Source organism: Drosophila hydei, unplaced genomic scaffold, assembly GCF_003285905.1.
Source record: "Drosophila hydei strain 15085-1641.00,03,60 unplaced genomic scaffold, DhydRS2 tig00000149-arrow-pilon, whole genome shotgun sequence".
NCBI classification, from domain to species: Eukaryota; Metazoa; Arthropoda; class Insecta; order Diptera; family Drosophilidae; genus Drosophila; species Drosophila hydei.
The window spans coordinates 2,999,183-3,012,144 of NW_022045678.1; the positions used below are offsets into that span (position 1 = coordinate 2,999,183).

General features: G+C 44.9%; 1 protein-coding gene across 1 annotated transcript; it reads right to left on the reverse strand.

The window, feature by feature from the left end:
- Window positions 1-1,422: 1,422 nt before the first annotated feature.
- On the reverse strand, window positions 1,423-9,789 carry LOC111604008 (fatty acid synthase). Its single transcript, XM_023321864.2, has 5 exons — window positions 9,321-9,789; window positions 2,543-9,252; window positions 2,380-2,475; window positions 2,169-2,312; window positions 1,423-2,102 (listed from the first exon to the last, which is right to left on the reverse strand). The coding sequence occupies exons 1-5, from the start codon at window positions 9,553-9,555 to the stop codon at window positions 1,989-1,991; spliced, it is 7,299 nt and encodes a 2,432-aa protein (XP_023177632.2). The 5' UTR covers window positions 9,556-9,789; the 3' UTR covers window positions 1,423-1,988.
- Between the last annotated feature and the right edge of the window lie 3,173 nt (window positions 9,790-12,962).

Genomic DNA, 12,962 nt, shown 5'->3' on the forward strand with positions numbered 1-12,962 from the left:
ATTAACTTACACACGAGCCGAACAAGTGCGAAATCAAGGAAAAGACTTCCCACTGAGAACGAGAATGAGAATGTCAATTCAAGCGCCATGGGTCATAAGCTGCGGCAATGGCTGATAATCAATATGTTATCAATTATTCAGAGCGACATCAGGAACAACTGTTCTGTGCTAAACATGTGTTCGCTTGTATAATTTTTGGATTTGCTTGGGCTTGATTTCCATATTAATTAATATTGTAAGGTTATGCAAATGTGGGATAGATGTAGATATAGTCGTATATCCTGATACCATTGTGAGAGAGAGTGGGAGAAAGAGAGAGAGAGGGAGAGAGAGAGGAAGAGAGAGAGAAGGAGAGAGAGAAAGAAAAAGAGAGAGAGAGAGAGAGAGAGAGAGAGAGAGAGATCTCTCACACGAGAACTTCTAGACATATCTCGCCTCTAGTATCTCCCTCTGGCCGCTCTTTCTCTCCTCTCCCCGCTTCTTCTCTCTCTCTTCTTTTCTCTCTCTCTCTCTTCTCTTCTCTCTCTCTTTCTCTCTCTAATCTCTTCTCTGCTCTCTCTCACTCTCCAGACCTCCTCTCGAGAGACCCCCCCCCGCGGAGATCCGCTACGAGATTATAGAGAGAGAGAGATACATATATGTAAAGTGGGAGAGAGAGAGCGAGAACAGTTGAGATAGAGACAGTGAAAGAGAGGAGTGTCAGTGAATTGAGACGAGGTCCATTAAATGGCGCAGAAAACGTAGATTCCTAAGAAACATTAACGATCGACTGTTAATGTTGATCTTTGTGTCGTGGACTTCGGCGAGTATAATAACTACAGATTTCAAATGGATTTGATAAACGACGTCCAAGTTTGTTTTAAAAGATCGATTTATTTTCTGTTTCCAAGTTATCGATTAAAATCGTGTTAAATTTTCAATTATTTCAAGTTTTTCAAGCTGCAAAAAGTAATCTTTATTTGTTGTCAAGTGAGCACAGCTCACAGCTTTGAACTCCCATTTAGATGGTTTTAACATGTCTGTCAAAAAAGCATTCAAATACTGAATACAAATAAGTGTTAATACTCCGATCAAACTAATATTAAACCAGTCTTTTGTTGTATTTCCTAGTAAAATTGCAAGTCATCATGTATCACTTCTTGCGCTTGATTTTTAGTGTCAACAAAGCAATAAAACTGTTTGCTTGGAAGGAAGATATTAAAAGTGTTTCTGTATTCCCAATTTGTTAAGAATTCTAGACAGCGCCGAATCTGCTGAAATCGTTAATAATACATTTTGTTGAAATAGCGACCTGTCTAGGTCTATCCCAATAAATGTTTTACAACATTGTTATTATTATGAAATTTTTCTTTATTTACTCATAATAAGTTTATGGACTTTATAAATTTATATATATCCTCAATAATCATGAGTGATAATTTAGTATGTCTATTTTATACACCAATATAACAATTTTTCGTTTTTTTTTTTTCATTTTGTAGATAAATATATAGTGGAATATTTCGAAGAATGGGAGAAACTACAAACTTTAGACTTAGAATTACAAAATTAAAACTAAAAAAACATGTGACAAACGTGCACACATTTATAGCATACATTTATATTTGGTTAGTGGAATCTATTGCTAGCTGTAGTAGCTGTAGTTCTTAAAGGAATGCTGTAACTCTCCTCAACTGCCCGGAATCGCAGCACGTGTGGATTACTTTTTTGGACCTGGGTATCTACAGGAGCTGCAAGACGGCAGTTAAAGATGAGTGCCTGTTGTGCTGTCTACCATCCAAATCGCTGATTGAGTGAATGAAGTTTGAAAATGAAATTTGACTAAATTCCTTGTAGCTTAATAATATAAATTCATTTATAAAATGTGCTATCAGTTGTGATGGGTGATGATGCCTGTGCACTTTCTTATCAAAAATAAGAAATATATATATTCCATGAGTATTATTTATGTTTAGTGTGCGCGTGCATTTGGGATGTAGCTAAGGTTTCTAGTTGAAAAGTCGCTTCAGTATACTCTGTATGGTCACCAAGGACTGATCCTCTATAAGGAAGGTGCGATGGTTGCCCTCGACTGTGTGCACTTCCACAGGCTTTGTGCAAACCTTTAAAGGAAGAAATTTCAAATTAATATCAATTCAAATACATTTTCTATATTTCTTCAAACGCACCTCCTTCAAGCGGTAGTCTTCATCCATTTTAGCAGAGTTATCGGTAGGCTTTACCAGTGTCACCTTCGACTTGAGTTTCAGCTTCGGCTTATAGCTGTCAGCCAACTCCAGTTTCTTGTAGAAAAGTTTCGCAGCCGTTTTGATCTAAAGCACAAATTAATCGATTATTAGTCTATCATGAATTAAAGTCTATCAGAAATTCTGCACTTACAGTTTCGACAGGCTGTGTGATTTCTACACTCAAGAGCTCGGCAAACTTTTCGAGTTTCTCCTCCCAAGTAGGTATCACCAATAGCAAGCGTACCAGCTGTAGATGAGTTTAAGAGTCAATAAAATCTGGCAAAACGATCAAGAAGCTTTCATCTACTACTTACAGCTTTGTAATCAATGTTGGCTAGCACAAGACCAAAGTAGGCCAGGCCGTAGCTCTGATTGCTGTTGTTGTCGTCGACGGTGTATCGCTGCTTGAAGCTGCTCGTGTACCAGTTGACGTAGGTGGGCGCACCGTCCAGCATGACAACGTTTGCGATTTCATTAGTCTCCTCCAGTATGCCGGCCATTACGTAGGTAAGCAGACAGCCGAATGAATAGCCGGCTAGCTTATAGGGTCCCTTTGGCTGCACTGTGCGTATCTGCTTGATGTAGAATTTCGCTGCAGACTCTATGGAATCCAAGGGTACGGTGCTGGTGAATTGCAATCCATAGGCAGGCACCTCGAGCCTCTTGGCCAACAAAGCTACCGCTGTGGCAAAGCCTTCAATGGGGGCGATGAAGAAAATGGGGGTCTGTTTGCTATTCGGTGCCGCTTGAGTTTCCAGTTTTACGATTTCCTCAGTGGGTATGAGGGCAGTAGTGAATACCACCTGTGTACCATCGCCCATGGGACTGGCTGTACGCGATGGAGGCGTAGACTTAGCAACGGGGTCGGAGACAGCAGCATCAACGGTGCTTGTCGTAGTCTTCACGTCAGCGCCACCATCCATTTCCTTCAGAGCACCGAAAGTGAGTTGACGAATCTCCTGAGTCGACAAAACAATATCGAAATTACGCTCCAGTGTCTGCTTGATTTCCGCACCCATGAGTGAATCCATTCCCAGGTCGGCTAGGGAGGACGCATCTTGAATGTTCTTGGTATCACGCAGACCCAAGATATTGGCTATGGTGGCAATTAGACTAACTCCGGCGGACTGATCAGACTTGCGTTTCTCGGCCACCACCATCGACGCCAGCACTGGATGAGGCTGTTGCAGGAACAGATCGATGGTCTGCAGACAGGACGGCATGCGCTGGGGCAGAGTACCTCCAATAACAGTGTCATTGTCGCCAAGGTTCTCTAGCACCAGGCCAGTGTCACCAATGGCACCCCATTGGATTGATGTGCCAGGGAAACCGCTAATTTGACGTTGTTCGCATATGCGTTCCATGGCGGAGTTCGCGAGACCGTAGTTGGTTTGGCCAATGTTACCACGGCCGCAGGACACGCTAGAGAAGCAGATAAAGTAGTCCAGCTCCGTGCATATTGTGCGCGAATATTGATCCAAAAACTTGGTGGCTGTCACCTTAGGATCGGCAACTGCCTTAAAGTCCTTTGCAGTTTGATCCTCAATCAGAGCATCTCGTAGCACAGCGGCAAGATTAAAGATGCCTCCAACCAATGCCAACTTGTTGCTCGTTTCCAGCAACTTTTTAGCTCCATCGGCTGTGGTCACATCGTTGGTATCGATGACTACTTTAACGCCACGCTCCTCCCAGCGACGGATCATAAGTCCCTGATAGCCAGTCTTTACACCAGACCGAGAGGTAAGCACAATATAGTGAGCTCCACGTGTCACCAGCCAGTTGGTGAGCTCCAAGCCGAAACCACCTAGTCCACCAACAAGTATGTAACTCTTTTCTGGATGCATGTAAGTGCGGGGAATAGCGTTAATTAGACGCGGCTTAGGCAGCACGGTCTTCTTGCCATCCTCCTCGTCGCGTACCTTGATGACGACCTTGCCAATGTGTTTGCCAGAGGCCATGAATCGGAAGGCCTGCTCAACTTGCTTGTCATTGAAGACAGAAGTGGGCAAAGGTACAACAGCGCCGCTCTTGATTCCCTCAGCCACAAGCGAGACAACTTGGTTCTGCATTTCCTCCTCGCCTTCCATCACACTGTCAAGCAGAATTCCATGGAAGGAAGTGTTCTTCAAGAAGACAGACATACCCAATGGGCTGTTGTTGCTCAGATCGAATTTGCCAATCTCCAAGAAGCGTCCATTAAGGCCCAAGCAGCGGATTGATGCTTGCAGTTTCTCCTCGGACAATGAGTTCAGCACGAGATCTACACCGCGTCCCTTTGTTTCACGCATCACCAGTTGCTCGAACGATGTGTCACGTGAATTGCCAATGTTGCGTGCCTGTAGCTTGGGGAAGCGCTTCAGCAAAAATTCACGTTTCTCCTTGCTGCCCACCGTAGTAAACACGGTCAAGCCGTGATGCAAAGCCACAGAGATGGCGGCTTGGCCAACTCCACCAGAACCGGCATGGATAAGGATGCGTTCGCCCTTCTTCATTTGTCCGCGGACAAGCAAGGCATAGTAGACGGTGGCATAGACGCAAGGCACCGTAGAGGCCTCCTCCATCGTCCATTTGTCAGGAATTTGCCACATCATGCGCTTGCTGGCGAGACAAGTTGTTGCCAGAGATTTAGCTGGCACCATGGCCATAACACGGCGTCCGGCTGTGTCGCGACCCGAGAATTCCAAGCCCAAAACGCAGTCTTGTTCAGCCAAGTCGCCAGGAAGAGCATCAGCGGCTAGCTTGCCTGAGGACAACATTACGTCGCGGAAATTAATGGGGGCATAGTAAACGGTACAGGTTTCCAAATCTTTCTTGGTGGAGCTATCAATCTTGGCACCTTCAATCCACTTCAACGACGACAAATCGCCCTTAACTAGCGTGTTAACATAGGCGTGATCCACTTGGAGGGTAGCTTGCTGGGTCTCCAATTTAAGATGACGGAAAGTACCCCAGTTGCCGTTTTTAAGTACATTCGAGATAAGATCCTTCTCCAATTGTTTCTGGTACACAGCCGTGGTCAGTGAGAACTTCTCGGATACGAGATCCTGTACAAATACCAAGCGTGCAAGTTTACCGCCATTTTCATTCTTGATGCAGGTCATTAGACCGACGGCGCCAAAGAGCTCCTCATTCTGGCAGACCACATAGACATATTGTGGCTCGGTTGCCGCCGTGGCCAAGGCAGCTTTAAGGTCATCCACCCAGTTGAAGTTCTTCTCTGTGACCTGTACGACCACAGATTTACGACTCTTCAGGTCAACCTTGCGGCGTGCCAGGACGACAACACGGGTACCGCCCAGCGTCTGCTCCTGCACACTGACGAAGCCGAATTTCTCCAGGAGTGCACGTCCAGTCTTGGTGAACGTATTCAGACTCTCCTCAAACAGTAGGAAGCCAGTGTCACGAATGCTAGCAATGCTATTCTCGAGGGTCTTCGTATCCGGACGAGCGAGTACATCGATGCCGTAAACAAAGTGACAGTTTTGCTCAACAGGCTCCTTAAGCACATCCTTGGAGATGACGCGTACACCAGAGTCTCCCAGGGCGTTTGCAATGGTTTCCTCATCGTTGTTGGATGTGACCACAGCCACATCACCGGTGAGCACAGGTTCGCCTTCAATGATCTGCAGCAAATTGTTGGCCATGAGCACATCGGGATTGCGACCATTGGCCAGCTCGACACCCTTCAATTTGACAGCTCCACTTGAGTTCTCAATGACTAGTTGAATGGCCACATCGAGAGCGTGCAAACGGGCCTTTTCCGTGTTCTCATGCAATTCGGTTGTGTTGTTGTTGGCCACAAAGCTGTAGCGTTCAAGTGTGGGCGGGTTCTGGGTGCCGGGACGGCGTTGGGCCAGTGAAGCTTTCAGACCGCGCAGCTCCACTCCGCCGCTCTTAATAACATTAATGTCATCGTACCAGTAAACAGGTACTCCAGTTTCCTTCTGCGCTTCCGTGCTGAGTCCGTTGATGAGCTCCAAATGCTTGAGTGGATTGATAACAGCCTTCTCAATACGCGTGGGCAAGTACAGCTCGCGCAAGTTCTTGCTGAGAATGCTGAACTGAAGCATGGTATCCATGAAGCTAATCCAGTTGTCGACCCATTGCAAGTTTCCAGCGGAGGCATAGGTATCTGATTTAATGATGCCACGGAAAATTCCACTGTAATCGTAGCCGCGCAGACGCAACTCTTTGTAGACATCGTTGGTCGCTAGCTGCTTCGCTACGGTGCTGGCCGTCTGGGGCTCCAGGGGCAGTTCCTCGTTGTCGATGCTGTCCGCAATGGTAATCTTTCCGGAGACAGCCAAGCTGCCGCTCTCACAGATCTCAAACTTGCCTGTGCCATCAAAGAAGTTGATTCCAAACTTGACCACGGCGCTCTTGTTCAGAATGGTGGCACGATGGAACACCAGATCCTCCATGACAACGGGAGTCTTGTGGAACTCTCCACCACGCATTTTGGCAAACGTCATCCAGGCCAGAGTCATATAACCAGTTGCCGGGAATAAAATGCGTCCATCAATGGTGTGACCAGCCAGGAAAGCATCCTCTTCCTTGGAGAGATCGACCTCGACAATAGTTTCACCTGATGACGTCTCCTTGCCAAACTTGGCCACAAGCCACTTTTGTGTATGATCCCAGCCGACCTTTGAGTTCAACATGGGAGTGCCACGACCCACAGGGTAGGTGATGGGACGCACCAAGTTCAATACCTGCGGCTGAGCACCAGCAGCATAAAGTTTTCCCACATTGGTGAGGAAGAACTCAACATTGTTCTCGTGGCCGCGTTTTACCAAGCTCAAGTTGGTGGCGTCTGGGCCAAGAGCACGCTTCAGAATAGCCTGCAGTAGGCCGTGTGGTGCGATCTCAATGGCAATAGCATTCTTTGGAACGTGTTGCAGAGCCTCGTGAAAGAGTACAGGGGAGAGCAGGTTGTTCACGTGATAGGCTGCTGACGATTGAATCGCAACTGGTGTGCCCCAGGCCGACTCAGGAATGCTGGTGCTCACCCAACGTGCGGTACGATTCTTGGCATTGGGAATGATCTTCTCCAGACTCTTGCGCAACTTTGGTCCGGCATCAGCAATGTATTTGCTGTGGAAGGCATAGCCGCTGCTGTTGACAGCCTTGGCGAAGACCTGCTTGGCGCTCAGTTTGGCTACCAATGCTTCGATAGATGCCTCGGGTCCAGAAATAGTGCAGTTGTCTTCGCTGTTGTGGCAGACCGGGAAACAATCACTGGGAACAACCTTGTGTGCCTCATCCCAGCTCAGGCCCACTGCAGCCATCTTGCCCTTCGGCAATTGAGTGTCTAAGATGCTCTTGCCACGCCAGTAAGCAGCCAACACAGTTTGCTCAGGTGTGAAGCAACCATCAGCATAAGCGCAGCCCAGTTCACCCACCGAGTGGCCAACAATTCCATCAGGACGAATGTTGAGCGAGGTAAGTAGATCCGTTAAGGCCACCTGCATGGCGGCGATAGAGATGAACGAGTTAAGAATGTTCTCAAAGCTCTTGTCCGTGGAGCGAGTAAGCACATCAATTAGATCCACGCCCTCTGGCTTCAGCACATCAGCGCAGCGTTGGATGGTCTTGGCAAACACATCAATCTCCATTAAATCCTTGGCCATGCTGGCCCATTGGCTGCCCATGCCCGAGTAGACGAACCAGATGGGGCGTTTGTCATCACTGAACTCAACTACTTCGCGCTGCAGTGAGCCCTTATTGCTCACCACACTGTAGCCGCGGAAGTAGTGCAGGGGAATGGGCTTGGAGTGAATGTCGTTAAGTAGCTGCAAGTATTCATCGTCGTCGGTATGATTGGCGGCAGATTCCAGCATGTCTTGTACGGCTTCGAAGGTGCGGCCGGATGCAATTACAACTTTGGGTCCACCATTACGTGGGGTGATGGCCTTCGGCTTGGGATTCGATTTGAGAATTACGTGAGCGTTGGCGCCACCAAATCCGAATGAATTCAAGCCAATAATGCCTCCGTTCCATGGCAAGTTCTTATCGACTACCTTAAGACGACCATCGAGCAGGCCGTACAGATCAGGATTGGGCTTGTTGTAGTGCAAGTTGCCGGGTATGATACCAGTCTCCATGGCGATCAATATTTTAGCTACCGAGCAAACGCCCGACGCAGGCTCCGAGTGACCCATGTTGGATTTCACTGAGCCAATCAATAGGGGCGTGGTACGGTTCTTGCAGAAGAAGTCCGTGATTGAATTGACCTCCTGTGGATCACCCACTTTGGTGCCGGTGCCGTGAGCCTCCACATAGACAACCTCGTTGGGATTAAGGCCGATTTCCTCATAGGTCTCGCGTATCAAACGGTTCTGCATGCTACCAATGGGATAGGTGATACCCTGCTCCTTGTAGCCATCCGTGTTTGTGCGCACGTTCAAGATAGAAGCGTACACACGCTTGGCAGCCGAAGTTCGTTGCAGCAGCAAGACTACGCAGCCATCGGAACGAACGTAGCCGTTGCCAGACTCATCGAAGGCCTTGCAGCTACCGTCTGGGCTCAACATGTTTAGCCTCTTGAACTGCAGTGACATGGTGGGCTTCAGAATAAGGCCAGCGCCGGCGACCAATGCATTGTCGATCTTGCCCTCACGCATATCGGAGAAGGCCTGTTCCAGAGCGTATAGCGAACTGGAGCAGGCAGTGTCAATGCTGTAGCTGGGTCCCTTAAAATCGAATGTAAATGAAATTCGATTGGCAAACATGGCGCGTGCGCAGCCCGTCAATCCGTAGCCATTCACACGATCCGGATCACAGCACCAATGCTGCTCCGTTTCGGATGTCGAGACACCAATGTAGACACCAGTGCGCGAGCCGCGCAAATCTGTTGGATTCAGGCCGGCATCAATGATTGCCTCGTGAGTCAGCTCGAGCATAATGCGAAGCAAGGGGTCCATGCATTCGGCTTGCTTCTGATGCACGCCAAAGAATTGCTGATCAAAGTTCTCGAGATCGCTCTGCTTGATCTTGCCCATTCTGTCGGGCAGTCCATATAGACCTGTTGCAATAAACATATGAAACTTATTTTAATATACATCAAGGAGCGAATAAGTTGTCTCCACTTACCGCGCTCCCAGCGTCTGGGATCATCCGTGACCATATCGACGCCATCGAACAGATTCTGCTTAAACTCTTCAATATTCGAACTCTCAGGCAAACGGCCAGAGAAACCAGTTATCGCGATTTCCTCGTTTAACACCTGCTGACGCGGCGCATAGTGTCCACCACCCAGGTCCAATTGGGGGGCAGTACGCGTCGCTGGCTCAGCGGTGATCACTTCTTCGGAAAAACGGGCTGGCATGTTGTTGTCTGTTAGGGTATTCGTTGCACGGTTCCAATCGGAGGTGCTAGGTGTTAGCTGCTCGCTTGGCTCCTTAAAGGCGTCAGGTTGCTGTGAATTTTGTTGTTTCCTATTGCGACGACGGCGACGACGTAAAGCGCGTGCACTTTTACCGCTATTTTGTACAGTGGGGCTGCTGCTATTGTTACTTTGCTTAAGCGCAACAGTTTGCTGATCCACGGCTCGTAACAGTTTTCAGCAACTACAAAATCCAAAGTGAAAATTACAAAATTAGATTTTGTTCGAAATCAATTTGGAATCTTAGGGGATTAGATGAGCAATTATAAAAAATAACTACGCAAAGTTATGGTATATATTTTATAAAATTTAAAAGATCAATTTAAAATTTTTTAGTACTGCTCTTTAAAGAAGTACAAATTATATTTTATTATATTATTATAGTTTTAAATATCCTATCGCTTTTTAAACTACAAATTTGTTCTACTATATGTTATGTTATGTTATGTTATTTACGCATCTTATAATTACATTTAAAAACATTAACATTCAATCGTGTTGCATACTTCTTTGCAGTAATCAAAATATACAAAAACTATCATTTTTATTATATAATAAAGTATAATTAATGTTGATAGTGAACGGGGACTTTGAATCGAAAGTGAAGTTTTTATTTAAAAACTTAATTGAAACACAATTCATAGTATATGTCACTAACTCTACAAATACAACTATATATATGGATAGTTAATAGTTTTTCTATTAGATTTTTGCTGTTGGAAAGCTGTTATTATGTACACTGGTGGCTAAATAAATTTGTATAGCCAGCCTATGTTAGTATTAAACTATGTTATAATACAGCTGCTGTTAATATTTCTGCTGTACTCAGAAAGCTTTCTAATATGTTGTGTTTCTCTTGAAAGCTAAGCATCAGCCCGGCTAGTCGAATGATTGACTTATAGCGAGTAATTGAAAATCAGGTGATTTCTGGAGATGATGCTCGTGCAACAACTACTTTGCTCTCGCGGCGATTTTGCTTGTTTATGGCGTGATTAGTGAATGCTCAACAGTGCGCGGCAACACTATTTGTGTACGTATACACAAATATGTATGGTTGTACAATAACGCAAATACAAACAAACATGCTCTCATCATGATTCTCTCTCTCTCTCTCTGTATAGAGAGCCGCAAAAACAGTGCAACACAAAATATGTTAGCATAGAAATGCCAAAAGCGGGGTCGCAGCTGACGCTCACCCATACATAAATGTTTGGCACGTTTTGCCGACAAAGCTCGTACGATGCGCACTGTGAGAACGGTATGGTGAAAGAAGAAGTAAGCTAAGCTAAACCAGCGGTTCGCTATACTTGTATTTAAAATAAAAGAAGGTCTGCAAGAACAGTTTTAGGAAGCATACATACATACATATTTATGTATGTATATATTCAAATATAGGGAGAGAGAGAGAGAGAACGAGAGAGACGCGCCGGCTTCGTCGTAATATTGTCCGGCAGCCCAGCCGGCAACAAATAATCCAAACACGCACACACACTCACGCTCTTACACATACATTGACATTAGCATGACGCGTGTTCGAAAGCAATTTGTAGAGAGTGAGATGGTGGCGTGATTTTCAAGTTTATTTAGGCATTATTTTTGTATTTTTGTTAGTTTTGGGGGGTGCCCGATTCGCTGATATCGCTTTGTTTGCTAGCTTACCTTACCTATGGCAACAATGATGTATTTATATCCTTTTACAATAATAACATACAACACATAGGAAGGGAAAAACATACATATGAACAAATATATACAGCGTGTCAATTGATTTTCAGTGTGGCTATCGAACCACTGACCGAAAATGGCGTCATTCGATATGTAAACAAAACAGTCTGTTAGCAATAACCAACCGCGACTAGCCACTGCATGACGGTAACTGGCTATTAGAAGTACTACCTTCTCACACTTCAAGTTTGTTTATTTATGCACTCAGGCCATTTCACACTTATCGATTATTGGACAGCTGCACCTACATACGTAGCATATCAGCCATGCCCATTCCGATTCCATTCATACATCGTAATGCCCATGTCCACGCCCACGCCCACGCCTACGCCCCTTATGAGTACGTAAAAGTCGTACGAGACGCGCGCCTCAAGTTCATTGCCAATGATAAGCGGGAAATGGTCTGATTAATAGGAATCGGCTTCGTATAACTGATAGCACATCTTCACACATATTACGCATTTATGTACTTGAGTATATGTACGTGTGTGTGTGTATTCATAAATATTCCGTCTGGACACTTTCTGGTCGCGTGCTTAAATGTTTCTCTATCTGTATGTAAAATAGTTAGACATACTTATGTATGTATATGCGTATATATACATACGTACGTAGATTAGAAATTTTCCAATCAATTATGTCATTAATTTTTCCTTTTTCTTTTAGACTGAAATCATAGAAATCAACCAAGTTGTCAATTAGAATGCGAAACCCTACCAAGTACTTTTCTATATGAAACACTAGAAAATGAGTCAAAGGCAATCGCGATGACGAGGTCGGGTTTCAGGGACTATGGCTATATGGATATATATTTATATTTATAATGCGTACTTTAAACGTAATCCTAATTAGATGTTCTATCTAAACCATGCACTCATGTAAACATTTTGGAAATATTTGCATATACTATGTAACCTGACATACGCACATATACATACATACATATATGTATGTATATACATATATACGCATGTTTATATTAGGCTGGTGTGTTGGCAACCCCTAAATTCGCCTGCGTACTAGAATTTGCTAACAAGCCCAGAAAAGTCTGAAAGGGCAAATATTACATGACAGGTGATAAATGATTAAAGTTAAAAGTTTAAAACGATTTGGACCGGATTGTGTCACTTTATAGTTATACTGCTAATTAAAACTCTGAGATTCCATTGTTAAGAATTCTAACATTTGCGTTTGTGTTGATCTTAAATTTGAACTGAATGCCAACGTCGAGAAAGTTAAAGATAGTTGATGAAGTTTTTTATTTAATATTCTCTCTCTTTCTCCTTTCTTGCAGAGCTAATTTCACACACGCTCACAGGCACACCAGTAAACAGCCTTGCATGTGTATGTGTGTACATGAACATAGTATGCTTGTGCAGTGCAGAATACATACCTAAAAATCAGGCGATTCCTCGACAGCTGTTTTCTGAGACAGCAGCAACCACTTGCCCGGGCGATGTGAATGCCAAGCGAATTGGTTAAAAGTTTTGTATTTGGACAGTTAGTTCCTGTGTGTTACAAATCGACCGTTTAGATGTTAGCCAAATAAACACAGTTGTTTTGGCTTGCAAATTGTCACTTTTTAGCACTAGGTGAAACAGCTAGGTGTTTTAAATAAATTTATT

Bases quoted from the DNA above. Each gene is read 5' to 3' on its own strand.
- LOC111604008 (XM_023321864.2), bottom strand. From the start codon at position 9,555: ATGCCAGCCCGTTTTTCCGAAGAAGTGATCACCGCTGAGCCAGCGACG. The intron at 9,253-9,320 runs GTAAGTGGAGAC...TTATTGCAACAG, and splicing joins TCCCAGACGCTGGGAGCGCG to GTCTATATGGACTGCCCGAC. The intron at 2,476-2,542 runs GTAAGTAGTAGA...ACTCATCTACAG, and splicing joins CCAACATTGATTACAAAGCT to CTGGTACGCTTGCTATTGGT.